The 27,929-nt window shown below is 34.3% G+C and overlaps 2 protein-coding genes across 5 annotated transcripts; one reads left to right on the top strand and one right to left on the bottom strand.

The window, feature by feature from the left end:
- Positions 1–13,357: 13,357 nt before the first annotated feature.
- On the bottom strand, positions 13,358–19,225 carry LOC107627419 (Pentatricopeptide repeat (PPR) superfamily protein). 4 transcript variants are annotated; one of them, XM_016330277.3, is made up of 7 exons: positions 19,013–19,225; positions 15,764–18,346; positions 15,614–15,666; positions 15,463–15,543; positions 14,298–14,382; positions 13,911–14,003; positions 13,358–13,825 (listed from the first exon to the last, which is right to left on the bottom strand). In XM_016330277.3, exon 2 carries the CDS (start codon positions 18,285–18,287, stop codon positions 15,834–15,836), a length of 2,454 nt encoding a protein of 817 aa, XP_016185763.1. In that variant the 5' UTR covers positions 18,288–18,346; positions 19,013–19,225; the 3' UTR covers positions 13,358–13,825; positions 13,911–14,003; positions 14,298–14,382; positions 15,463–15,543; positions 15,614–15,666; positions 15,764–15,833. The 4 variants fall into 4 exon arrangements, with proteins under 4 accessions (XP_016185763.1, XP_088356882.1, XP_088356883.1 ...); XM_088500756.1 differs by having other exon boundaries at positions 15,764–18,432; positions 19,013–19,201; XM_088500757.1 differs by having other exon boundaries at positions 13,400–13,825; positions 14,306–14,382.
- A 2,433-nt stretch (positions 19,226–21,658) lies between these two features.
- Positions 21,659–26,605, top strand: ICME-LIKE1 (alpha/beta-Hydrolases superfamily protein). The gene is made up of 11 exons (XM_088500755.1): positions 21,659–22,507; positions 23,472–23,548; positions 23,662–23,731; positions 23,828–23,908; positions 24,074–24,148; positions 24,520–24,621; positions 24,801–24,941; positions 25,165–25,230; positions 25,330–25,473; positions 25,786–25,876; positions 25,994–26,605. Exons 1-11 carry the CDS (start codon positions 21,954–21,956, stop codon positions 26,153–26,155), a joined length of 1,563 nt encoding a protein of 520 aa, XP_088356881.1. The 5' UTR covers positions 21,659–21,953; the 3' UTR covers positions 26,156–26,605.
- Positions 26,606–27,929: the final 1,324 nt, after the last annotated feature.

The following is a 27,929-nucleotide window of genomic DNA, read 5'->3' as shown; positions in this document are numbered from 1 at the left end:
TTTTGGCTATTGGGGCCCGGCCTGTGGGCCCCTCTTTTTAAATTCTTTATATTTATTTGTTGATGTTTTGAACGATTTTTTGGCCTTTTAAGGCCGTAAACAAAACAGTAATGCCCCTTTTTTTTAATAAGGGTTTAATTTAGCGTTAAATAAATGCCCTTTTGGATAAGGGTTTTGAGTTACCTTATGCGCGCATGCTTTTCGTGGTTCCTTTGACTCTTTGATCTTTTCTAGAAAAACCTTTCCTTGGGGCTTGCCTGCCTTTCTGAATCTCCTTGATCTTCAAGGCAGCCTCACAATTTTTCTTAGTTTCTCCTATCTCTTTTTGTTATTCCTAGTACTCAATTTCGTTCTATCGAGCTTTTCGTGACTTAGGCTACTTTTGCGATTCATTTTAATTTTACTCGGTTTCGCATTCTGACTTATGAGTCGGACGGCTCCCGAGTTTATCATGATCGACTTCTATAGCCTCTTTACGCCGACTTGTACCTCGTCGTTTTATCCTGACGACCATCTAGGTCGGTTCATGGGATTTTCACGTTTTGTCGAGCTTAAATCGGCGCGTTTCGTAGAAAGAAAATAAAAAAGGGAATTTAAAAGAGATATTTAAGATGAAAAAAGATCTTTATTAATCGAGGAGGTACCTTGTTGCTACTAAGGGCTTTTGATAATTTATTTCCCTTAGTCCCTACTATGATGCCTCGTTAAAAACCCTTCTTCAGAAAAAACCCTTTGATTCTGGGAAAAAATCATGAAGCTGGGAAAAGAGTACATCAGGGAGTAGAGTTCGCTTTTAACTGTAGTACCTTTTCATATTACAAGCATGCCATGACCTTGGTAACTCGGTGCCGCCTAAGTCGGTCACCTTATAATAGCCTTTTCCTAAGACCTCTTTGACTTTGTATGGTCCTTTCCAATTAGCAGCGAGTTTTCCCTCCCCCGATTTATTGATTCCAATGTCGTTTCTGATTAAGACTAAGTCGTCAGGGGTGAAACTCCTTCGAATGACTTTTTTGTTGTACCTTGTAGTCATCCTTTGTTTCAACGCTGCTTCTCTTATCTGAGCTTCTTCTCGGACTTCAGGGAGCAAGTCGAGCTCTTCTTTGTGCCCCTGTATATTCCTGATCTCGTCGTGGAAAATCACTCTTGGGCTTTGCTCATTGACCTCTATTGGGATCATGGCTTCTACGCCATAGACTAGTCGGAAGGGTGTTTCTCCAGTGGCGGATTGGGGGGTTGTTCTGTAAGCCCATAGTACTTGTTGGAGCTCTTCAGCCCAAGCTCCTTTCGCCTCTTGTAACCTTTTCTTCAGCCCTGCCAGAATGACTTTGTTGGCTGCTTCGGCTTGCCCATTGGCTTGTGGGTGTTCCACCGAGGTGAACTGGTGTTTAATTTTCATACTGGCTACCAGGCTTCTAAAGGTGGAGTCGGTGAACTGGGTTCCGTTATCTGTGGTAATGGAATAAGGTATCCCATACCTTGTGATTATATTTTTGTAGAGGAACCTCCGGCTTCTTTGTGCAGTGATGGTGGCCAGTGGTTCTGCTTCTATCCACTTTGTGAAGTAATCTATTCCCACTATTAGGTATTTAACTTGTCCTGGCGCCTGGGAAAAAGGACCTAACAAATCCATTCCCCATTTTGCAAAGGGCCATGGAGAAGTGATACTAATGAGCTCTTCTGAGGGAGCCACGTGGAAATTTGCATGCATTTGACATGGCTGGCACTTTTTCACAAATTCTGTGGCATCTTTCTGTAGGGTTGGCCAGTAGAATCCAGCTCGGATCACTTTCCTGGCCAATGACCTGGCTCCGAGATGGTTCCCGCAGATTCCGCTATGTACCTCCTCCAACACCTCGGTGGTCTTTGAGGTTGGTACACACTTTAACAATGGTGTTGATATCCCCCTTCTGTAGAGAACATTTTTCACCAGGGTATAGTGTTGTGCTTCCCTTCGGATTTTCTGGGCTTCTTTTTCCTCCTTAGGGAGGATGTCGAATTTTAGGTATTCGACTAAGGGGTTCATCCATCCGAGGTTTAATCCGACCACTTCAAAGACTTCTAGTGTGTCTTCCATTTTTACCACCGAAGGTTCCTGGAGAGTCTCTTGGATCAAGCTTCTGTTATTTCCTCCTGGCTTGGTACTTGCTAGCTTGGATAGGGCGTCTGCTCTGCTGTTTAGATCCCGAGTTATGTGTTTTACCTCGGTTTCTGCAAAGCGCCCCAGGAGCTCCGAGGCTTTCTCCAAGTACCTTTTCATAGTTGGGTCTTTTGCCTGATATTCCCCACTTATTTGGGAGGTCGCCACTTGGGAGTCGCTGTATACCTTCACCTTCGTAGCGCCGACTTCTTCTGCCAGCTTCAATCCTGCGATCAAGGCTTCGTATTCTGCCTGATTATTTGAAGCTGGGAATTCAAACTTGAGGGAAACCTCTATCTGGGTTCCCCTTTCATCTACCAGTATTATGCCTGCGCCGCTTCCTGTTTTATTGGAGGATCCATCCACGTAGAGTTCCCAAGTAGTCGGTTTGTCCTCTTGATCCCCTGCGTATTCTTCAATGAAGTCGGCGAGGCACTGGGCTTTAATCGCCGTCCGAGTTTCGTATTTCAAGTCGAACTCGGAGAGCTCTATTGCCCATTGGACCATTCTTCCCGCAATATCCGTCTTTTGGAGGATTTGCTTCATGGGTTGGTTCGTGCGGACTCTTATTGTGTGAGCCTGAAAGTAAGGCCGTAGCCTTCGAGAGGCTATTACTAAGGAGTAGGCAAACTTTTCTAATTTGTGATACCTTAGCTCAGGGCCCTGTAGTACTTTACTGATGAAATAGATTGGGTGTTGACTGACCTCGTCTTCTCTTATCAAGGCTGCTGAGACAGCCTTGTCTGCCACGGATAGGTATAGGACGAGGTCTTTTCCGGCTATAGGTCGGGTCAAGATAGGAGGTTGGCTCAAAAACTTTTTGAACTCCTGGAACGCCTCCTCGCATTCGGGAGTCCACTCAAACTGGTGCCCCTTTTTCAGTAGGGAGAACAGTGGAAGGGATCTTAATGCTGATCCTGCCAAAAATCTGGAGAGAGCTGCTAGTCGGCCATTCAGCTGTTGGACCTCTCTCAAACAAGTCGGGCTTTTCATCTCTAGGATAGCTCTACACTTGTCGGGATTGGCTTCGATCCCTCTTTGTGTCAGCATGAATCCTAGAAATTTTCCTGCCTCCACTGCGAAGGCGCACTTTGCAGGATTTAGTCTCATCCCGTGCGACCTTAGGGTGTCAAAGACTTGTGAGAGGTCGGATAGGAGGTCAACTTCCTCCTTGGTTTTTACCAACATATCGTCGACATATGCTTCCATTAAGCTCCCTAAGTGTGGGGCAAACACCTTATTCATCAGCCTCTGATATGTGGCTCCTGCATTTTTCAATCCAAATGGCATGACCACGTAGCAATAGTTGGCTCTGGGCGTGATGAATGATGTTTTTTCCTGGTCTGGTTCATACATCGGGATTTGGTTATACCCTGAGTAGGCGTCCATGAATGACAGGTATTGATACCCCGAGCTAGAGTCCACTAGGGCGTCAATGCTTGGTAGTGGATAAGGGTCCTTGGGACATGCCTTATTTAAGTCGGTGTAGTCGACGCACATTCTCCATTTACCATTTTGTTTTTTGACTAGCACTACATTGGCTAGCCATGTTGGGTATTTGACTTCTCTGATGAAGCCGGCTTCTAGGAGTGCCTGCACTTGCTCTTCTACTACTAGGGCTCGCTCTGGGCCGAGCTTGCGTCTTCTTTGTTGCACAGGTCGGGACCCTGGGTAGACCGAGAGCTTGTGAGACATGAGCTCGGGATCTATCCCAGGCATGTCGGAGGCCTTCCAGGCGAAGAGATCGGAGTTATCTCTTAGAAGCTTAGTCAACCCTTGTCTTAGGGTTTCCCCTAGGTTGGCTCCTATGTGAGTGTTTTTTCCTTCCTCTTCGCCGACCTGAATCTCCTCAGTTTTTTCCCCGGGCTGTGGTCGCAGCTCTTCTTTAACCCTTGCTCCCCCGAGTTCTATTGTGTGGACTTCTTTGCCTTTTCCTCTCAGGTTTAGGCTTTCATTGTAGCACTTCCTTGCCAGCTTCTGATCTCCCCTCACCGTTGCTATCCCCGACGAGGTTGGAAACTTCATGCAGAGGTGGGGCGTCGATACCACCGCTCCGAGTCGATTAAGGGTAGCCCTGCCGATTAAAGCATTATAGGCCGATCCCATGTCGATGACTATGAAGTCTATACTCAGAGTCTTTGATTTTTCCCCCTTTCCAAAGGTGGTGTGGAGGGGCAAAAATCCTAGTGGCTTTATCGGCGTGTCCCCTAATCCGTACAAGGTGTCGGGGTAAGCTCTTAACTCTTTCTCATCTAAACCTAGTTTGTCGAAAGCGGGCTTGAAGAGGATGTCTGCTGAGCTTCCTTGGTCTACTAGTGTTCTATGTAGATGGGCATTTGCCAGGATCATGGTGATTACCACTGGGTCGTCGTGCCCAGGGATTATTCCTCGCCCATCTTCCTTTGTGAATGAAATGGTTGGGAGGTCGGAGGACCCCTCTTCAACCTGGTAAACTCTCTTGAGATGTCTTTTACGAGAGGATTTTGTGAGCCCCCTCCCGCAAACCCTCCTGAGATCATATGGATATGTCTCTCCGGAGTTTGTGGTGGTGGGTCTCTTCTATCCGTATCTTCTCGCTTTCTTTTTCCATGGCCGTCCGACCTTTCTATGAGATATCTGTCAAGCCGACCTTCTCTGGCCAGCTTTTCTATCACATTTTTAAGGTCGTAACAGTCGTTTGTAGAGTGCCCGTATATCTTATGGTACTCACAGTAATCCCCGCGGCTCCCCCCTTTTTTATTTTTAATGGGTCTGGGGGGAGGCAGCCTTTCGGTATTGCAAATTTCTCTGTATACGTCCACTACAGGAACTTTTAATGGAGTATAAGAGTGATATTTCCTTAACCTATCGAGGCCGAGCTCTTCCTTCTTCTTCGCTTCCCTCTCCCTTTCTTTCGCTGGGGGAGGGTGTCTGAGTCGCAAGCTCGGGTCTCTTAGCCTAGCGTTTTCTTCCATATTGATGTATTTTTCAGCTCTTTCCTGTACATCATTTAAAGAGGCAGGGTGTCTTTTTGATATGGACTGTGAGAAGGGACCTTCTCTAAGACCATTGACTAGCCCCATGATGACTGCTTCTGTGGGCAGGTCTTGAATCTCCAAACATGCTTTGTTGAACCTTTCCATATAGGCTCGTAAGGACTCCCCGGCCTCCTGTTTTATTCCCAGGAGACTCGGTGCATGTTTTACTTTGTCCTTCTGGATGGAGAACCTCATCAAGAATTTTCTTGAGAGGTCTTCAAAGCTGGTAATTGACCTCGGAGGGAGACTGTCGAACCACTTCATCGCTGCTTTTGACAAGGTTGTCGGGAAAGCTTTGCATCGCGTAGCGTCAGAAGCGTCGGTCAGATACATCCGACTTTTAAAGTTGCTCAGATGGTGCTTTGGATCGGTGGTTCCATCGTAGAGGTCCATATCGGGGCTTCTAAAGTTTCTTGGAACTTTTGCCCTCATTATGTCCTCGCTAAACGGATCTTTCTCTCCTAAGGGAGAATCTTCTCTATCATCGTGGGAATTCCGACTTTTGAGGGAGGATTCTAACTTTAAGAGTTTTCTTTCTAACTCTTTTCGTCGCTCCATCTCCTCTTTTAGGTTCTTTTCAGCTTCCCTTTGTCGTTCCCGCTCCTGTTCTAGCTGCTCGAGGCGGCTATGGATTAACCCCATAAGCTCACTAGCGAGAGAGGGTCCTTCTTTTTCTGATTCGCGCCCCTCCGAGGAGTTCACCTTCGGATTTTTAATTCCGGAGGTGCCTTCCTTATTTTGGTCATTGGCTTCCTGGTGGAGGTTCTGATCTGCTTCATTGTTTCCAGTGTTCAAATTCTCTTGATCAGAATCTGTCTCCACATGACCTTCTTCAGGGGATCTTTCCGCCATCACTGGTTAATCTCTCGGGTCCCCGGCAACGGCGCCAATGTTACGGTGGGTAACCAGAGATTAGTGGGCCGGAAGACGTTGGTTGGCCCAAACGCGTGAGGGAGGTGACTATCGAGTGGACCTGAAACTCGGTGTTCCTCCGTCCGACTTGTACGTGTGGAAGAATGGGGGGTGGTACCTGCAAAGACACTCCAATGCCTAAGTTAGCGAGGGTGTGAGCAAGTTTAGAATGTATTGGACTTAGTGATACCTGAGGGATGTCAGGGTATTTATAGTGGTGAACCAATAACCACCGCTGAAGTAGTGCCACCTTTTTAGGTGGATAACGGTTCCCATATCTTAGGGAGGTTAAGATATGACTCTATGAAGTGGTTAGAGAGTTTCTAGGGGCAGTTACTCATTCGAATGAGTGTTATCTGCCAGCTAACCCTCGTATCCGACTTCTTTGGAGCAGGTCGTGTTCAGTACCGACTTCTGGGGATGAAGGCTGGTACTGGGGGAGGGCCAACCCCTTTGGGTTGGGCTTCTTTGCTTGGATCCTGGGCCCTATTTATTGGGCCAGGGTATGAACAGATTTTTTCCCCTATTATTACTTCATTCGCCACCTTATTAAATTGTTAAGTTTATTTAGACTTGTTAAAACATAAATAAATATACAAATAATTTTTTATAATTAAAAATATTATTATTTTTATTTTATTATAAATATTTTGTATATTTTAAATATTATAAAAATTTAGATATTTATAGACATTAAATTTGTTATGTCGCATATATTTTTTTTTAATTAAGAATAGTTTTATTTATTTTTTTTTAAATATCAAAACTTTAATTTTAATAAACTATAGACTTTACTAACAAACTAGATTTAATACTTGAAAAATAGTCTATTAAGAGTGAAATTTGATTTGTTATCACTCCTAATAGTAATGAACATTTTCATTTATATCTATTTTGTTTTCTTTTCCAACAAGAATTATTTTTTACTAACTTCTAATTAAAAAACAAACAAAAAATTATATTATATTATTTTTCCACTACTAAATTAATAGCCATAAAGAAATAAAGAAAAACAATTTTGTCTTATAAATTTATATATTCATCCAACTATCTAAAAAATAAAGAAAAAAATGTGTCTTATAAATTTTAAAGTTAATTATTCTATTGGTTCTGATAATTTCATCAAATTTTTAATTAGATCTTTATATATATATATAATTAAATTTTTAGATTATTTTTAATTTTGTAATTAATTAAGTTTTTTTATGTCAAAAATATTAAAATTAATATTTATCTCAAAAAATATGTGATAAAAAATCTAATTAAATTTTTAATTGTAAATATATACCTTCAATTTACGAATATATATATATATATATATATATATATATATATATATATATATATTCAGTTAATTTTAATATTTTTTATATTAAAAATAATCTAATTATAAAATTAAAGAATAATATAAAAATTTAATAAAATTATAGAGATTAATAAAATGATTAAACTTAAATTTTAAAAGGTTCAAGACATCCAAAACCAACAAATGAGGCGCCATTTATCTTATCCTTGTTGAAAAAGATCTATATCAACATGCTATGTCGCAATAATTATTATTTCCATGTTATCAAATAATAATTTGATTAATGAAAAGATAAATATGTAAAATCATCATTTATTATGCACACAAACACAATAAGCCGCAAATCTAGATTCTGCTTTCAAGCACTTTAACAATTTGGTGACTGTTCATCATCTTATTATATATATCTTGTATACTCTGGCATGTTGATTCCTCAACCAATAAAAATATTAAAACATATAGTGCTAATGATATTTGAGCCAATAATAATAATGTTTATTTGAGTTTTATAAAGTGGTATATGTATATTTTTCATATGTTGCACAAATTGTGGGATTGACTTTTAATAATACTAATGTTCATTCATGTTTTGATAAGATTTAATTTTTGCCATGTTTAATTTTTTTTATTTTTTATTTACTTTCTTTTCATCAATATTATTTAAAATTTTGATATTATGTCATAAAATTATTCTATTTATATAATAATTTGTAAAGGTAGAATAAATAAATATATATATATATAATATTTTGAAACCATAAATTATTCAAAGCACAAGGAGGTAAAAAAATAAAAAAATATAGAAAAAGTGATAATTAAATATCTCTTATGTAATAAAGCAACAAGGTGCAATTAAAGCCAGTCCAAATAAAAAGGCCAAATCAAATGTATTTTTTTCACATATATATATATATATATATATATATTTTAGAAATATATTCATCAACACTCTATGAATAACTTTTGATGAAAATATATATTGTGGTGAAAATGAACAAGTTGCCCCACTTTAATACTTTATTATCTTTTGATATATGAAACTTTATTATTATAAGGTAGGAAGCTAAGAAACAAACAAATGTGTATTATGTATTTGCATGAAGCAAAAGTCTCAATCAACCAAAACTAAAATCATTTTGAATTCCATTTGGTTCCCAAAAAGTAGAAGCAAATCTCACTTGATATATAAGAGTGGCACCACATGTGATCATGAATATATGAACTTTAAGTTATCCGTGCTTATATTTATATATATTATGAAATTTGTTATTTCTTTGTGATAAAATTAAATAAAATCTACACAAAAATATGATCCTGTGCATGTGTTTATCTTTTTTTTTTTTTTTTGCTGTATATTATTTTCTGTATGTTATAAAAATTGATTCGCCCATTATAATTCGACTATTATTTTTATAGAAAAATATAGGTAGACAATAAAATCAGTAAACAATATGAACAATAGAGTAAAAAAAATTAAAATTAAAATTATAAATTAAATTATTAATTAATTATTTTTAATTTTAAAATTTAATAAATAAAGATTAGCACACTCAATTTAAATTAATCTCCCACCTCCATTTGTCATTTTCAGCCTGTAGAGGTATCTCGGCGCCGCTTCACTTTTCCTCTCTCCGATATGATACTCTAGTCGACGCTGTCCAGCCTCCAGCCGACCCCCCATCCGCCTGCCGACGCCGCTCAAGCATCTCCGCGAACGTCTGATCGCTCAGTGTGTCATCTTTTGCGCTGCCCATCTGCGTGCCAACTGTGCACCCTCCGCAGCCTCGCCTTTACTGTTACAGCTCAATACCATTGTTGACAACAATGACAACTACCTCAACGCCAACGTATTGTTCAAAGTCATGTAGAATTTTCATTTCATCCATCTTCGCCATGAATCTCACAACATGTTGCACGCACAGTGAGAAGGTATGCAGTGAAAGTTTTATATAACGCATGTGGATGTTTATTTTTCATGCAAATGAGATGTTTATTTTTAGAGTAAATAGGTTCTTCACATAAATGAGATGTTTGTTTTGAATGTAAATGAAATATTTATTCTCTAAGCAAATGAGATGTTTATTCTTAACACAGTACTCGAAGTTGGTGAAAACGGGAGATGACGACACTGGTGAGGAGTTTGGATAAAAAAGAAGTGTAATTAGAGTTAAAAGGAGGAGATAGTTAAAATTTAGAATGGTAGAGTTAAAAAGATTTTTTTTAACTTAATTTGGGGTGTTTTTTTTTTTAATCTTTAATGGGATAAAAAATTAGCCTATTATTTACATTATTTAAATGTTTCATTGTCTACTTAGCAAAATCCTATTTTTATTATTCGAACTTTGTGATGTTATATGCTCTAGTCCTTTTAATAAATAAATAAATAAACCCATAGCTTTGCTAGGAATTTATTAAAATAAATCCAAATAATTTAGTTATTGAAATTAAACTCTAACAAAGATAATTAAATAATACTACATATATTATTTAGATTTCTACAATTTTTTGGTGTGTACGGATTTTTTTTGTATGTCTGCGGATAAGGTAGGATAGGGTACATCCTAAATTCGTATTCTACCATATCCGCACCCCATATATAATACACTATAAAAATTAGGTATACAGTGAAAGAGGTGAGAGTTAAGTCCACAACCTCCCTCATATAATAACTTGTAATAAGTGAGCAACCATTAAATTAGTTAGTTAATTTAGTAATTTAGAGTAATTGTATATTTATAATAATAATAATATGTATGTAATTTTATGTTAGATTTTTTTAATATTTTAATATTTTTAATTTTAATTTGAATTTAGTTTTTTATTTTTTATTTTATTAATATGTATGAAATTTGGAATGATTGAATTTTATATTTGTTTTGAAAAAAATTGATATTTCTGCGGATAGGGTAGGGTAGATTGGTAGAGTTTAGAACTTTACGGTGCGGATAGGGTTAAGATTGAGAGATTCTCAACCTGTGGATAGAATAGGATATGTTTTAATTAAATTTTCAACCTGAGGGTAGAATTAGGGTAGAGTCCAAACCTTACCCTACCCTTCTCATTGCCAGTTCTAGTCGCAGATTTGAGCTTTATTTAAGAATTTATCCCTGGCCAATAAATTGCTATATACACAAGACGAAATTTGAACCCTTAACATTTGTTTAAGCGGACGAGTGAGCTGACAAATTAATTGTAATTTTTTTTGTTCATAAATCATAGATCGCAGTATAGTTTTGCGATTTATGGACAAATTTTGGCTTTAAGAGGTGATGAGATTAATTAATTACATTTTTGCTGTGGTTTTTTTTTTTTTTGGTGACTACATTTTTTTGCTGTGGTTTAAAGTGATTTTACTCTAAATAAAAACAAACATATGCGTAAATCATGTTGGATCCAGGAAATTAATTCATTAGTTATTTTTGTAGTTACTTTATTCACATAAAAAAAAAAAAACCCATAAAATAATAAGGTTTTTCATTTCTAATCATTTCAACCAATAATATTAAGAGGTCCAGGTAATTATCACTCTGATTAATCCATTAGTAAATAGTCTTTCATTTAAGTCCTATATATGAAAAAATCAATTTTAAGAGACCAATATATATATTAAAAAAATACTTGCTTCATCTAAAAAATATATAATATATATAATTTTAAGAGGAAAAAAAGCTCACATGCATTGTCTAGCTTTTATAGTTTTGAAGTGCATATTTTTCACATGATTATTCAACTTTTTTTTTTTTTGCCATATTTCTTGATTATAATTGAGTACTTTGTATCAGAACAAAGTAGAGAGAATCTAAAAGAAATTATTGAAACAATTAATCACTTAAATAATAATAACTAGCTGTTGTTTCTACTTTTTAAGTCCACATCCTTAAACTTTCATTATACATCTAATAAACCTAATAGTGTAGACAATCTTTTGACTGCTTTAATTATGTTTAGATAGATTAATTAATTATGAAAATCATCCAAAACTAATAAAGTTAAATTTCTAAAACTCAACCGTTAATGAAGTAGCTTTGTACTTGTATACTTACACTTTACAACTTAACAATCTTTTGACTGAAAAAGGCATTTATATATATATTGGTAGTGTGTAACATAAAAGAATGAGTCAAGAGATGTATTTTTTAATGATATAGAAGAAACAAAATTGGTGCCTCCGATTTCTTGTTTAGTTGCACAATAATTTCTAAAAGCCGTACAAATCGAATTGAATTGTCTGATTTACATTTTTTAAACTTTAAAAAATTTAGCATTGAAATTGAATTTTTCGATTTTTGTTTTTAAAAATAAAAAATTTTAAAAGTACAAATTGAACCTTTCGATTTGATTAATATCAATTAAAAAAATAACTCCATATCAAACAAAAATACCCAAACTTCTAATAATAACGTATTACACATATTTAATCATTATAAAAAAAAATTGGCCCTTTCATGTACGTAAGGTTTGGTTTTTCATACACTTTAATTTATGAAGAAAAAAAAATGTGAAGCACTTAGTAATTTCATTTTCAAGACATTGTTATGAACCATCTCTTCTAAATTCTAATACTATGGTAATGTATATACAATGTTATGCATATACATTGTTTAAGGTTTTTATATCTCCTCTTGTTCACAAGTTTAAAATAGGTAAGGAAGATGGATTTGAAAAGCTTATTATATATTTTTACAATTTTATTCTTTATTGCATTAGCAATAAACACTTAAATGGTAAAAAATTGTAAACTAATAAGTAATAACCTATATATTAGAGATAAAAATTTAAATTAAATTAAAAACTCAAAATTTCGAATTTGGAAAACTTGAAAATGAAGAGTTTGGAAGATCTTGGAACGTTGACAAAAGTCTCCAAATAATAAAACTCATGAATGAGATTTAACCTTTTAAAATCTTTCTCTTTCCTTTGAACTAGCACTTTTTAACCTAATTCATAACATATTCTCAACGTTATAATTATTTTTCTTATATTAGGAATTCTTCTAACTTAAGTTGTAGCATTTTAAAGTGTTACGGTGTTATCAATTGTAAGAAGTAAAAGTACCAAATTAGTTGCCTAAATTACTTTATATATTTGACTATGAAATATGCTTTCATATCTCATTTATGTGGCATCCAGATGTAACCCTAACTCCCCAAGTTTGATGAGAATGATTTATCAAAATCATACACAACTTAATTAGATTTTTTTTCCCACTTTTTTTTAGGTTAAATATATAACCACTAAACCACCAATGCATGATCATGGAAGAGTTATGCCACTAGTAGCAATTAGTGCTTACAAAAAAGATAATAAAGCATTTGAGTCAAAGTCAATGATTGATCTCTTTCGGCAGACGCTAAAAACAATACTTGAGTGTATGACAATGATCTTTATATATGTAAATATATCCTTTCTCTTTTTCCTTTTCTTCTTTTTCCTTTTTTGGCTAAAATTTTTCTAATCTTTATATATATTGTACGATATAGAGATGGGAATTCTTTTTTTAATAGAATGAATTTCCTACATAGCTTTGAAATTTTATTTTATTTTTTCTTGTATAAGCTAAAATGAGAACATAATTAATTATTTAATTTTGATCCATTATATTCATCAAGTGCCATAGTATTGAAAAGCAAAATTTAGTTGGAGATTTGGTTAAAAACCAAATGTATGTCTTGCATTACTTGAATTTTAAATATTGACTTGATGGATATTGATGGAACAAAATATTAAAATGTTTAGTCACTACTTAGATACAACAAAGATAAATAAATAAATAATATTTGACAAAAGAATGAAGTAAATCACATTACAAATTTTAAGCATATATATTATTCCTAAGAATGTTATGGAAAATTTATTGTACACTCGTCAAGAGAGAGTGATTCTTCCTTCGCAAGGAATAATGACCATAGTCAATGAGTAATTGCTCAAATGGCATAGTCTCTCCATACTCAATTAAGAAGTTGCGGGTTCGAGACTCATATCTTTGGTTTAAAAAAAAAAAAAAGGAATAATGACCATAAAAAATGTGGGTGAAACCTACATAATACTCATAAATTATGTGGGGAAAAAGAAAGGGTGGAACAACTGCTCTTCCATGGTTACTAACAACAAAAAATTACTCCGAAAATGGAGATACATTTAGGCAGACCATGACCTAAACTAGCCAACTCGTCCACGCGCATGTTAGCTTCCCGGCATAAGGTTTGCATCCACCTACAACTCACCGTCGTCGGCTAATTCCCTTATAGCCAGACGAGACACTGCGTAGCCCTAGATTACTCGCGGCGTCACCACAAGACCTATGGTCCATGTTTCTACAAAAATACACAAGCCCTAAGAAATACTCCACAGCTTTGCTTTGGTTACCAAACAAGATCCTAAATTTACATCCAAGCCAAAATGAAACTTCCCTTGTGATATCTAACATAGTCCTTAGCCAAAGATATGATCCTGCAGTGCAATTTTAAGAAGAGGACTAGTAATTTGGTATTATTCTCGACGACGACAGCACGCAAGAGAGAAATAAGGTTCCTACCGTGTCTAGCCATGGTTTAAAATCTCCTTGGTAAAATAATCCTTAAGGTGCTTGAGCTTCTAGTCTCGAGCGCTCAAATCTTGTCTTAGCTGACTAGAAAAAGAAAATGCAAGACTGACTTTGAATTAATTTTTCTTAATAGAACCATTGCAGAACAATCTCTAGCATACTTTTGATGATGTTAACTTGCTCATAAGTGACCATGACAAACATAATAATATCATTTGAAAAGCACAAGTGAGGTAAATTAGGATCATTCCTACTGATTTTAATTGGTTTCCACGTGTTGTGTTCAATATAAGTATTGATAAGGTGAGCCAATCTTTCCATTTCACACAGAACAAAAAGCACTTTTGAAAATGCAGCATGTACATGTACATTACATACCTGAATACCTGATAATCCAGCGAAATCAGTAACTACAGCAACAAATGGTCTTGGACCATTGTTTTAAGGAAAATACAACACAAGCCTGCAAAAGAAAATAACAAAGTATCGAAATAAAACAAGTTTTAAATATGGTAATTAATGGCTTTTTGGTAGTAAGCAATAATATTTTGTACAATGATCCAGATGACTTTATGGTTTTTGGTCATGTCAAGAGATCCAACAAAATGTTTACATTAACTTTCATTTTAATACTCCGTCAAACAACATAAAGTTAGGCTACTCATTTTAGATATTTTCGAAATCAATAGCTTAATTTGGTTAGGAGTTTGAACTTTGAACTGTGTTTGCATGGGATTCAAACTTCAATATTAAAGCAAGGAACGAAAAGCATGGGAAGCTATTACTGACAAACACATATCTATAGATCTATAGATCCGAGTGTAATCACAAACATCCTTACTAGCACTTTAAACTCGGTAGACCCAAATGCCATATGAAGAAAAGGTGTCTCCTTTTTATACAGTTGATTAAAATTACACAAGGAACTCATCCAAGGGAAAATTTGTTATCATAAAAATTAGCATGTGATAATGGGTGAGAGATAACGTTGACTGCAGCTAAGCCGTTAATTGATGAGCCTTTTTAGTTAGATGCTATAATAGTTTGCTAGTAACAAAAGGATAAAAACAAGGTGTTAGATAGGGTGCACAAGGAATCTCTAATTGACAAAGGAAAAAGAGTAGAGATATAATGAAATTAGATAATGCACTAATCTTCATAGTTCCTATTGAGAAAGCTCAACTTTGGCTTTACACTTAATAATAGCACCAGATACAAGGGGCCAAACAACTTCTTGAGGTAAACATAAAATTTTGGAAGTGCAGATGAAAGTTGCCAAGGACTAAACAAGTTAAATGCAATTTTCTTTTCTTTTTTCTTGAAGATTTATATATTCCTAATACTTTCCAATAATCTTGGGTGGAGTGGTAAAGTTTTTGTCTAGATCACAAGTTCAAATATCAAAACAGCCTCTCTACTTATGGAGGAAAGTCCATAGTCAATTTATTGTAAAAAAGTAGTACAAAATTCTGTGGTCACTGTAGTTTCGGTTATTAAAGGAGAAACCTTATACTCCCAAATGAAAAGTAGACTAATCAATTACCTGAAGAAACACATTTGCATTAGTCTTCACCTGATTCAACTTTGACTGCAACTTTCTTAAGAATTTTCTGTGAACGATGTACTGCACAAAACACTGTGTCAATTGTTTCATAATTACATGTCATTCTAACTCATATACTGTAGATCCATACCTATGCACAACAACTTCCTAGTAATCAAATCACAAGGCTTTTCTCTTTCAAACCTGTATAAGCAAACACAATCTCTTGGTCAATAATCAAACAACTATAATTCAGTAAGTCTTCACAAATTACTTAACAGCATCTTGGACTTTACTTCACCTTTGGGTATTTACTTGATATACTTTAAGACTTCGGACAAACCGAAGCTCAAACCGTCTATACTGATTGATTACTTTCGAAATTGAACCTTTCTAGCTTTCACAATACCACGTTCAAAAGCCGAGATGAGATCAGATCCTGGTGTCATTCCTTTGGAAGACATTTCCTTAAGCAGTGTATCAGCTTTCTCCATGTGCCCTCGGATACAAAAGCCAGAAATCATAGCACTATATGTTACAGTATCTGGTTGTAATCCTCTGTCAACCATTTCATCGAAGAGGCTAATGGCATCTTGAAAGTTAGCCGCCCTTATTTGACCATCAATCAACACAGTGTAACTAACAACATCTGGAGTTATTTCCATTTGCTGCATCTCTTTCCAGAGAGAAGAAACGTCCCATGTTCTTTTTCCACTTGGAGACAAGAAATGCCTTCTTAAATTTGCTTTCAAGTTCCCATCAAGTAGAACTGTATACGTAAGGACATCAGGTTTTATCCCTTTTCTCTTCATATCCTCAAAGAGTTCATGGGCCTCTTGCAAGTAGTTCATCCTACAATATGTATTTATCATAATTGTGTAAGTTATTACATCAGGCATAAATCCTTTCTTGATGAAAAAATCAAACAAAGAACGAGCATGTTCCAATTTCCCATCATGGCACATAGCAGCTATTACTTTAGAATACATTATTTTGCTAGGTTCCACGTTAAGAGCCAACATTGTGTCTAGCAGCATAATAGCTTTGTGGATGTCACCTGCCATGCAGAGTTTATCAAGTAGCTTAAAACAGGAACCTTCTTTAGAAATATCTCCTTGGTTTGACAGATTAAGGAATAGTTCATAGGATTTTCCGATAAGGTTTGCTTCACAGTAGCCATTCACCATGGCGGAATAGACTTCAATGCTCCTATCTTCCAAGCTGTTAAAATATGCCTCGGCTTCCACTACCTTCCCCGCTGAACATAAACCTTCGATGATCATCTTGTGTGTAATGGAGTTTGGCTTCACACCTTGAGTCTCCATATAGTCCAAAAGGTCAATTGCATCATGAGCCTGGCCGTTTCTAGACAAACCAGCAGCAATTACATTATATGTGACAATATCAGGCTTCAAACCTTTCTCTTTCATTTCTTTGAACATAGCAAAGGCATCAACAAGTTTACCCCGAAGGAAATATCCATTTATAAGGGTTGTATAGTGCTTAATATCTAAAACCATACGCTTAGCTTTCATGTCTTCCACCATGTCCACTGCATCGTCCACTTTCTCCAACTTACACAAAGCACTGAATACAATGTTGTAGGCCACCCCATCAAGAAACATGCCTGATTCCTTCAATTCTTTGAACAGCTCAACCACCTCCATAGTAAGGCCCATCTCAACCAAGCACTGGAGGATGTAGCTAACAATCACACAATTCGTTTTTATACCTCTTGAAAGCATGGCTTCATGTAGGGCTAAAGCTTTAAGCAGATTATGACTTTTACAGTACCCATAGATCAATGGTGAATAAACATCCACCTGACAAACCAACCCCTTCTTTTCCATATCTAAATACACACTCTCGGCTTCATCCAACTTCATCTCACTACAAAACCCCCGGACAACGACTATGTAAGCATAAAGGTCTACAGGGACATTCTCCCTTCTACATGCTTGGAGGATGGCATATCCCAAAGTGGACCTCATATTCTTGCAAAGCCCCTCAATATAAGCCGTGTAACAATACGAATGAGGCCTTACCCCGGCTTCTTCCATCTCCTTGAACACATAAGCTGCCTCTTCCAGTTCACACTTCTTACAGAATGCCTTTATCACAATACCATAAGTGTAATGGTTAGGACACAAACCAAGTCTCTTGAGTTGTCTATAAATTGCCAACGCCATATCAACCTTACCATTCTCAACCATCCTATTTATAAGAAAGTTACAAGTAAGGATATTCGGCACAACACCGCGCCTCCTAGTTCGGAACAAGAAATCAGTGGCCTCGTCAAACATTTTAAGAACAACACAAGCTTTAACATACACATCAATTGCTCTAAGCATGTAATTGTGATTCCCACCATTAACAGCACCATCATCCAATAGTAACTCAAACAAGTCATGGATTTCAAATGAAGGGTGCTGTTTAGACAGTGCAATAAGATCATGGAACACGGAATCCAACCTTCTATTCAAGCCCCAGTAGCAGAAAATCCTGATGATTGCTGCATAGGTTGAAATGTTCTCAGGGAACCCCACAAACTGTTGTTGCTTCAGTTGAGTGAAGAGTGAAAAAGCAAGAGAAGGATCGTTCTGCAAACTTTTCACAATGTGAAAACTTTCTTCTTTTATGTTGTCGTTGGTGATGTTATTGCTGCTACAATAAGAAGAAGATGAAGAAGAAGAATAATCCTCACTTTCACTGAAATCGGTGTGTGAAACATTGAAGTGTGCAAGTGCAGCAGTTGAAGCAAACTTGAATTTGAACTTGGAGCTGTGAGTGAACTTGGTGATGGGGAACTTGAAGCTAAACCACATGGAAGATTAATATTGAGCAACATCAACAACAAAACTCCGTTTTGTTCCGACAACAAAAACTGTGGCAGAGAGAGAGACACACAAATCACCAGGTATTAAGAGTAGCTGGTTGGGGAAACCAAGCTTCCGAAAACTGGACTAGACACTAGACATCAAACATGGCAAGAAGAAATAAATATCAAATTGCACACTGCAAGTTAAAGATATTCTGGTATGTAGTATTAGTTCTAATACAGCAATCTAACAGCAAAACTTGATCATACTCAATTGCCATAACACCATCTATAGAATGAATCAAAAGTTTGTACAACCTCAATTTTTGGCTTTACACCAGAAAACGTGCTTCAACGATAATCATACAATACAAAATCTTATGCTGACACTAAGCTATTGCTAAATAATTCAATGATTTTTTGTTTCTTTTCTTGCCTAATGTTCCAAATATACTACTTCTTGGCTCTATTATCAATGCATAATCCAATTTTCTTTAACAAGCATACATAGTTTAACCTTTAGAACAAGTTCAGATTCATAGGAATTGGTATAAATAAAATTATCAGCGGCAGCAGCAGCAACAATAAATAACTAAATTAGAAGCAACAACAACACTTATAGCAGCTACAATTCAATAATGCACTGCAAAGATTCACTTATAGCAGAAGCAACAACACAATCATTATCAGCTAAAAGCTAAGTAGCAAAAAAGAGGAAGCAGAGCAGCGTACGGAAGTGGAAGAACGGAAGCAGCACAGAAACAGATTCGAATCTTGCATACAGAACAGAAGAACGAGAAACGAGCGCGGCAGCGGATGCGGCGGCAAACCGGAGAGGCGCAGGCGGTGACGGCGAGAGCTGGGACTAGTTGTGAGAGGCTTTAATCCGGTTTTTCGCAAGGTTAGGGAAAATGGACCCTTTCATTACAAATTAATTTATTAATTAATTAAAATACGTGAAATTCTAGTATTATCCTAACTAATAACTTGAGTTTACTTCTTTACCCTTCCTAAAGAAACTAATGCCTCTGTTTCCTTTTTTGTTAAGAAAGCAAAATTTTGGATAGGCCCAACAGTAAGTTTAAACAATTAACAATCACTGCGCCTCCTGACCAAAAACGTCATAATTAACAATTTTGGATAGGCCCATTTTGACTGACCCAAAAAATGCCGAATTTATAGTGTTAATGCTTCTACTTGAATTATTGATACGTCAAAAAAAAAAAAAATATATATATATATATATATTGATAAGAGCTAACATGTCTTTACTCTTTAGTTTGTGTTTTCATTTTGAAACTACTAAATGAAAAATCAAATATGCTATTGAAATCATAGTTGACATAATTAAATCAGTGATTGAATCGGTCATACTATTAATTTATTGATAATTAATTGAATGAATCAATAAAATCGGTCCTATGTAAATAAATAATATAAAATAATCAAAAATCTATAATCAAAATTAAAATATATATCTTTATTAACATTTTAAGAATAATTAAATCTTAAATTTTAAAAATAACTAATAAAAAGACATAAAATTAATCAGTACTAACGTAATAGTATCTTAATTTTACACAATAAGAATAACAATTCATGAACTATATCCATGAACTATATCCAATAATGTTTCTAATGATATATTTGACTAAACCATCCTAAAATAATATAAAATAACAATTATTCTAAATTAATAACTAATATATTTGTAAAAAATCGTATCAAAATTCAATCTCTAAAGCATCTTTTGAGAAATACATATTTAATGTTGCATATTTTTGTCACATTTTTAAATTATTTAAGAGCATTTTTGTTGATAGCAAAATTCAGACACATTTTTGTCAACGATAAAATTATTCGAATGTATTTTTGGTAATTTACCCAAATTAATAACTAATATACTTATATATATAAATATATATGTTGTTTAATTATTTTTTAATATATATTTTATATTCTAATAAATATTTTATATAAATAACTAATTTAATAGTTATTTTTTGATAATTATTAACATGAATGTAAAATTATATAGATAGATAAAATCAAGGGTGAGGCCTAATAGAAACAAAAAAAACAAATAAGCAATTCCAGCTTGCAAACTGCTATGGATCAATGCACAGACAGATGCATGCTCCTATAAGCAAAGGCCAAGCTGTATTTTATGATTTTATCCATACATGTTTCTTGCAAATATGTTATAAATTATTATTGGATATCTAAGTCTATTTATAAATTATTTAATATTTTAATCATGTTATTAAAGCGTATGGGCGAAGGACTTTGAAATAAATGTTCACTTCTCACACGAAAAAAAAAATGCTCACTTTATAAATTATTTTGTATAATATTTTATCATTTAAGTTCTCAAACTTAATGTTTCATAATAATAATAGTATGAAGTTATATCTACGATAAGAGTAATAAAAAGCACAAATTTATCAATATAATTTTGAAAGTTCAATATCAATTTTTAAAACAACATAAAAATTACAAGACATCAAAGTTGAAAAAGAATAATTCAACCACATAATAAGAAGCTTTTAAGTAAAAAATTGAAATAGTCATCAACTAATGCAAACATCATATAAATTGATATTTGTGTAATTTTTTAGAATTTCCAATACATCCTATTTTACAATTTCTAGAATATTAAAGGAGAAGAAATTATTAACGCAATTTTTTTAATAAAAAAAATAAAGTATATTTTTTGTTCCTGAAATTTGATAAAAGTTTTAAAAATATTCCTAAGGTTTATTTTGTTTTAATTTTATCCCAAAAGTTTTCGATTTGCATCAAATATACTCATAACAGCTAATTTTTCAAAAAATTTAAGACCAATTTAACAACAATTTCATAAGAACAACTCTCAATACAAGCAAATCAAGCATAATTTTTATATATTATTGTTAAATTAATCTTAATTTTTTTAAAAATTTAACCAGTAGGAGTATATTTGATGCAAATAAAAAACTTTTGAGACAAAATTGAAATAAAATAAAATTTAAAAATATTTTTAAATTTTTTTTTAAAATTTTAGGACAAAAAATATATTTTATCCTAAAAAAATGAGACTTGCTACACATACAAGTCTTTTTGACATACAAGTTTATATAAGTTAACCCTAACTTAATAAAATTCATTTTTATAATGCAAGAAAGAAAAAGAAGAATTTTGAATTATACAAAACTTATCAATACATATACACCAAAAATTTTTAAATAATATAATATAAATGACTTGTATAAACTTGTATGTGTAAATAACTTGTATGTGAAGAATAATTCAAAAAAAATTAGAGCTCAAAAATTGGTAGTTATCTGTTACAGTTGTCTTTTACTCAAAAACTTAAGTGGACCCCACATTTGCAGCTATGAAATCCAATCAACAAAGTAAGCACCTTCTTCTTCCTTCTTCATTCTTCTGAATCCCCAATTTCCCAGAACCCTAAAATTTCTCTCTCAATTTCACAACCCAACTGTCCCAATTAACAGTTGTCCCAACTTCCTCTTATCCTCAAAATTCCATATTCTCTGTTTTTTGGTGACTAAAAAAGTAAAAACCCTTCTTTTTAAATTATTATTATTATTATTATTCCCAAATCGAACCAAACAAAATTTCAAAAAATAAACCCTCCAAAAATAGAAAAGACAAAGCCAAAAAAATAAAAATGGCATCTAAGACGCTTCTTCCGATATCTATGAAGAACAAAAGGGGTGCAATTGCTTTGGATCATTCACCTCCATTTTCCATTTCTTCAATTCCAAGTCGCACTCATTCTTCTTCTTCTTCTTCTTCTTCATCTGTTAATGCAACAACAATAATGGTGGTGAAAGGAATTGAAACCGATGACGCTTCTGCAAGGCTCCTTCAACGTTCTTCATCAGCATCTTCTTCTTCTTCTTTAGATGACGTCACCAACGTAAAGACCGTTATGCCCTCCAAGCCAAACATTCCAAAGGCGTCGAGCTTCAACAACGGTGGTCAGAAGAGGAGAAGGCGCAATGCGAGTGAGGATTCGTTTCCTTCGATCTCCGATGGTGGTGGTGGTGGCAATGGCAAGGGAAATGGAAATGAAATCAGAACCGTCGATGGTGATCGTCGCGGTGGTGGTGGTGGTGGTAGAAAGTTTTCGTCTTCTTCAATTGGTGAGGAAGTTAGGCATGTTGCATCTGAAACATTTCTATTGACAAGGCTTTTCTTGACGATGCTGGCATACCTTGGGTATGATTCTCAAATCTTAATCTAATCTATTGTTTTGTTTGTGTGTGTTTTTGTTTGGTTATATGTAGAATTTGCATTGAAAAGGACTTGAATTTTGATGAATTGTCTATGGATGTGGTTTATGAGTTGAAGAAATGGCGATAATTTGAAAGAAAAAATGATATAGTAGCTGATCCTGTTGGTCATATGTGGAACTATAAACATCTTAAGTCCAATGATTGAAAGGGATTTAAGATTTTAATGGTTTGTTGGTTGGCATTGTTAATGATAGGATGTGGTGATGGTGACGTTTGATTGATGTAGATAGGTTTCCCTTGGTGAGAAAAGCCATTGTGCTTGTTTCTCTGTTATATGTTGCAATTGCTATCTAAAGGGTATGGAATTATATCACTAAATGTGTGTCCATGTCAATGAATTGATCTAGTGGATTTGTGTCCATGTGTTGAACAAAAAATCAAAAAAGAAAAAGGAAAATTGGCATGATGTTTAAGCATTTTGTCTCCATGATTTGGGAGTTTGTATACTTGGAAGCATATATGCAGGAAAACTGAGATTTGGAACTGTGAGATTTCCATAAGCATAAGTTTTCGAGGCTTGTATTATCATATGGAGTACCAAGGCAGAACTAGAGTATTGATTAGCGTTATAAACTTTTTATAATTTGCATGATTGGTTTTTGTCTTGTTCGCTTATTTTCAGTAGGTTATGGTATTCATAAGTTCACACTTCACAGGTTCTGCTTAGAATGAGTGATTATTGTGCAGTTCCATTGACTTAGTAGTTCATACTTGTTAGGAATTATAATATTGTGAATTGATAGCTAACAAGTAATGGTTAAAATGCTAGGTTGAGACTTGAGAGTTTAACTAATTACCTATATTTTGTAATGTTTGTTTGTTTGTTTGACATGGATATTTTAAAATAACAAGTTTTCGATGCATTCTGATTTGCTATTTTTATTCAGGATAGGCTACAAATGGATCATACAATTCCTTGCACTTGGTTGTTATGCAGTTATGATTTTCCCAGGAGTTATTCAAGGTTTAAATTCAGTAATATATATATATATATATGTTCAGATTCTTGTTTGAATGCATTAGTATCTCTCATAATGATCATCATTGGAGCATAAGTGTTTTTTCTTTTGTTTTTAGTTGGTTATTACTATTTCTTCTCCAGTCAGATACGCAGAAGCATTGTATACGGAGATAAACCACGAAATCGGTATGCTATATTTATACTCCCCCCCCCCCTCTCTTGCATTTGTAAATTTCGATAAGTGATGTAACTTTTATTAATTATTTTTATTATCTTTTACAGGCTTGACTTGTATTTACCAAAAAATAGCAATGGTCCAAAACCAGTTGTCGCATTTATTACTGGTGGAGCCTGGATTATTGGGTATGTGATGTTCATGCTTCATTTAAATATTGGCTAAACTGTTTAATCTCTAAGTTATTGAATTCTACTAATTTTATGGTTTCTTTTTGGAAGGGTTCATGTGTTTAAATTGTTATATACACCAACTCGTTTCTTTCAAGTTTTGATGTTCTTGTACTTTTGCAGCTACAAAGCATGGGGTTCTCTTCTAGGAAAACAGTTATCAGAGAGAGATATCATTGTGGCATGCATTGATTACAGGTGATGGATTAATCTTTCGAAGTTATCTCCTTCTTTTCCATTTCTTTTTTCTTTTCCAGTAATGCAGTTGCTTTAATGGCTACTAATTTATCATACATTATCCAATGATTCAATAGTTTTTTCATGATATACCAAGATTCTGTAGGACCTGCTATAACTTGGTATTAATTGTAGAACATTGTGTGTTATTCATTATGATGAAAATAATTGGCCTTTCCGGAAATTAGTTATATGCTTGTAATGGTTCCTGAATTCTGTGTGAACTCTATTGTTCTTCTTTTTGGAGAAACTATGTTACACCTTAACACAACATCATGCTTGCTTTCTTCATTCTTCCTGTTTCACTGTTACATATATCGTTTTACTTGCAGAAATTTTCCTCAGGGAACCATGAGCGATATGCTAGCCGATGCTTCCGAAGGAATCTCATTTGTGTGCAATCACATTGCAGAATATGGTGGTGACCCTAGCAGGTTAGTGATAAATATCTTAAATTCCAAAGTTCGTTCATTAGTCAAAGTCACTGGATTGGTTCCGGCAACTCTTGAGGGTTGAGGCACTTCTCCTTAGCGAGTTGTATGCTTTATGCTATATAATTTACCTAATGGCATAAATGGTTAAATGCATTTTTCATGGCTCTTTTTCTGTATAGAATTTACCTAATGGGGCAATCAGCTGGGGCGCATATTGCCGCATGTGCGATTGTGGAGCAGGCAATCAAAGAGGCCGCCAAAGAAGAGGGTATTTCCTGGAGTCTTTCTCGGATTAAGGCTTATTTTGGATTGTCCGGCGGGTATGTACTTTTATAAAATCATTATTATAAACAAAGATTAGTGTTTGTCATTCATCAACACAGCACACTATGTCGAATCATTGTTGGCTTCATATTATTCATTGTCTTATTCAGTCCTTTCTTCCTTCCCTCTGCTTAAACGCCATGATCTTCAACAAATTCAGTACTAAGATTTGCATCATTTATCTTTTTTGTTTATTTTTTATTTTCTACATCTAAACAGGTATAATGTGTTTAATCTGGTAGATCATTTCCATAACAGAGGTCTTTATCGATCCATATTTTTAAGGTATGTACTTAATTAGTTTTCAAGTGTGTTAAAATGTTTAACATGAACCCCTCTGCTTTTGTTATGTTAGAGATTCAGATGATGCCTTTTATATTGCAGCATAATGGAAGGAGAGGAAGGCCTACGACGCTTTTCACCAGAAGTAATGGTTCAAGATCCAAACATGGCAAATGCTGTTTCTCTGCTACCTCCTATTGTTCTTTTTCATGGCACTGGAGATTATTCGATACCATCAGATGCCAGGTTTGAGCTTGAGCCTTTTTCAAGAGGTGTTTTAAGTTTGCGAGCTATTAGAGACATACAAATTCAACGGCGACCATCGAATTTGCGGGATATGCTATATGTTACAACTCTTTATTATGTTTGATAACGGACTAATTCGATCGAATTAAAAGAATTGTAATTCTGTATGAAGCTCATTTAAAAGAAAAAGCTAAAAATTGATTTTCGGGCAAAATAAGATGATCCATACACACCCTTAATCACTACTTGTTTGCTTCTTTTGAGTTATGAAATTGAGTATTTTCTTTCTGAATTTGCTATTGTTTTTCACAGTACATCATTTGCTGAAACTCTTAAAAAACTTGGAGTCAAAGCTGAAGCAATTCTCTATGAAGGGAAGACTCATACAGATGTGTTTCTTCAGGTAACTGACTGGTCGAGTCCACCTTTCGGCATTTTCATAGACAAGCTTTGCCAAGTATTTACCTTCAGTTTCCAAGACAACCATTTATGTGATCTACTTCTGATCTGTACCTTTCAGGATCCGATGAGAGGTGGCACGGATGCTATGTTCGAAGATCTAGTCAGCTACATTCATGCTAACGATCCTGATGCGCGCGCCAAAGATGCCTTGGCTCCTCCAAGGAGACGCCTCGTACCCGAATTCATGTTGAAATTGGCTCATATTGTTAGTCCTTTCTAGCTAGCAAACATTCATTCGTTTAGTTTGTGTTTTCATTTTTTATTTTTATTTCTAATGTTTCCTGTTTTCAGGATTTTGTGAAGGAAAAAAAATGATTGTTTTCTGTTTTCACCTCTTGTTTTCTCTTTTTTCTTCACAAAATTCTAAAAGCAGAAAATATTAAAAATAAAAATAGAAAACGAAAACGCAAGCCGAATGCACAACTTCCATAGTTGATTTTGTTCTCCCTTCTTTTGTAAATAACCATTGTTATGACAACCTAGGTTGTTTCTCAATTAGATAGGATTAGCTCCCTATTGGTTTCAAGATTATTGAAACCCCCAAATATGAAATAGTTGAGGGAAGATTTCTATAATTCTATCTTGTATCTTTAATCCAAACCATAGTTATCATTTTGAGGATTTAATATTTTGTTTCACTAACTGAATCAAATCTTTGAAGTGTTGTGTCTACTCATACCCTAATTTGAATAATGTTTTTTGATTTGTAATATATTATCATGCAAATTAAAAGAGCCAATGAGCTATTTTTTTTTACATATATGAAGTGAGATATCATATTATATTAACTTAATCTTGTTTAAGTGAAGTTCATATTTCATTTAATGAAAAATATTAAATGAATCATGCATAATATTTTGTAACTAAATTAGAATGATGCAATGACTCCATCATAAGTACCTACATCAATTATCATTCTTCACCTACCAAGATAGCACCTATGAAGAGTTCTAAATCTATAAGGTAGTGTTTGATGGAGAGACAGAGACAGAAAGACTAAGACTAAGAGACAGAGATTAAAATAAATTTTAGTATTTTTTTTTTGGTGTAAAGTGGGAGACAGAAATTGAAACAATAATGAAACTCTAATTTAATTTGTATAAAGAGTAAAATTGGAATTAATTAATTGAAATGTGGATATTTTAGGTATAAAATGTTATTAAATTTTCAATCTCCATTTCTAAAAATTTTAGTCCCCTGTTTCCCTATTTTTTGGAGGTATTGGAGGTATTGAACTAACAAACATGATACTGAGTCACAATCTCTCTGTCTCTATCTCAATACCGCAAAACAAACGCTACCTAAGCAACAAGCAACTTGAATGATAAAATAAAATCATCGAATATAATGTTTTTGGCAACTGAGATGAAATTGTGACAAATCAGCAACCAAAATAATAATTAAAAAAAGAGGGGGGTGGAGGAGAGAATATCATTTAGTAATTGTTATAGAATGTATATTAGCCTTTCAATTGTTGAATTATATATTAATATTTTGACTATTATATTCATTTTCTGTTAAAGAAAAGAAAGTATGGACGTTGCTAGGAGTTTATGCAATTAATTTTGATTTTTTTTTATTTTTGAAATACCTTGTTGGATTGAAATATTGAATTATTGCAAAATGTTTAAATGCAATCTATATCATATTACTTTTTTAATTAAATAAGTGTTTTTTTTTTTGTGAAAAATAAAAAATATTGAATTTCAATTAAGATTGAAATGTGTTATAATCAACCTCTAAGCCAATTAATTTCAAATTAATGATCTTATTTGGCTTATGACAAAATTGCACTATTGAAATTTCCAAGCAATATGAGTTCTTTAATTCAATCCCAATCAAATATCATAATTTAGAAACAACAATGCAAAAAACATCATTATTATTGTCTCCTATACCACCTAATTGCTTCCAATGCAATCAATGGCATAGAGCACTAAAAAATGTAACAAAAGATTAAAAAAAAGCATAGCTTCACCAATAAATTTTGTTGA

Source organism: Arachis ipaensis, chromosome B1 (assembly GCF_059453495.1).
Source record: "Arachis ipaensis isolate K30076 ecotype BB chromosome B1, ASM5945349v1, whole genome shotgun sequence".
In the NCBI taxonomy this organism is placed as follows: domain Eukaryota; kingdom Viridiplantae; phylum Streptophyta; class Magnoliopsida; order Fabales; family Fabaceae; genus Arachis; species Arachis ipaensis.
Note: the sequence above shows the minus strand (reverse complement) of the source record. Positions and strands in the feature narration are given on the sequence as shown.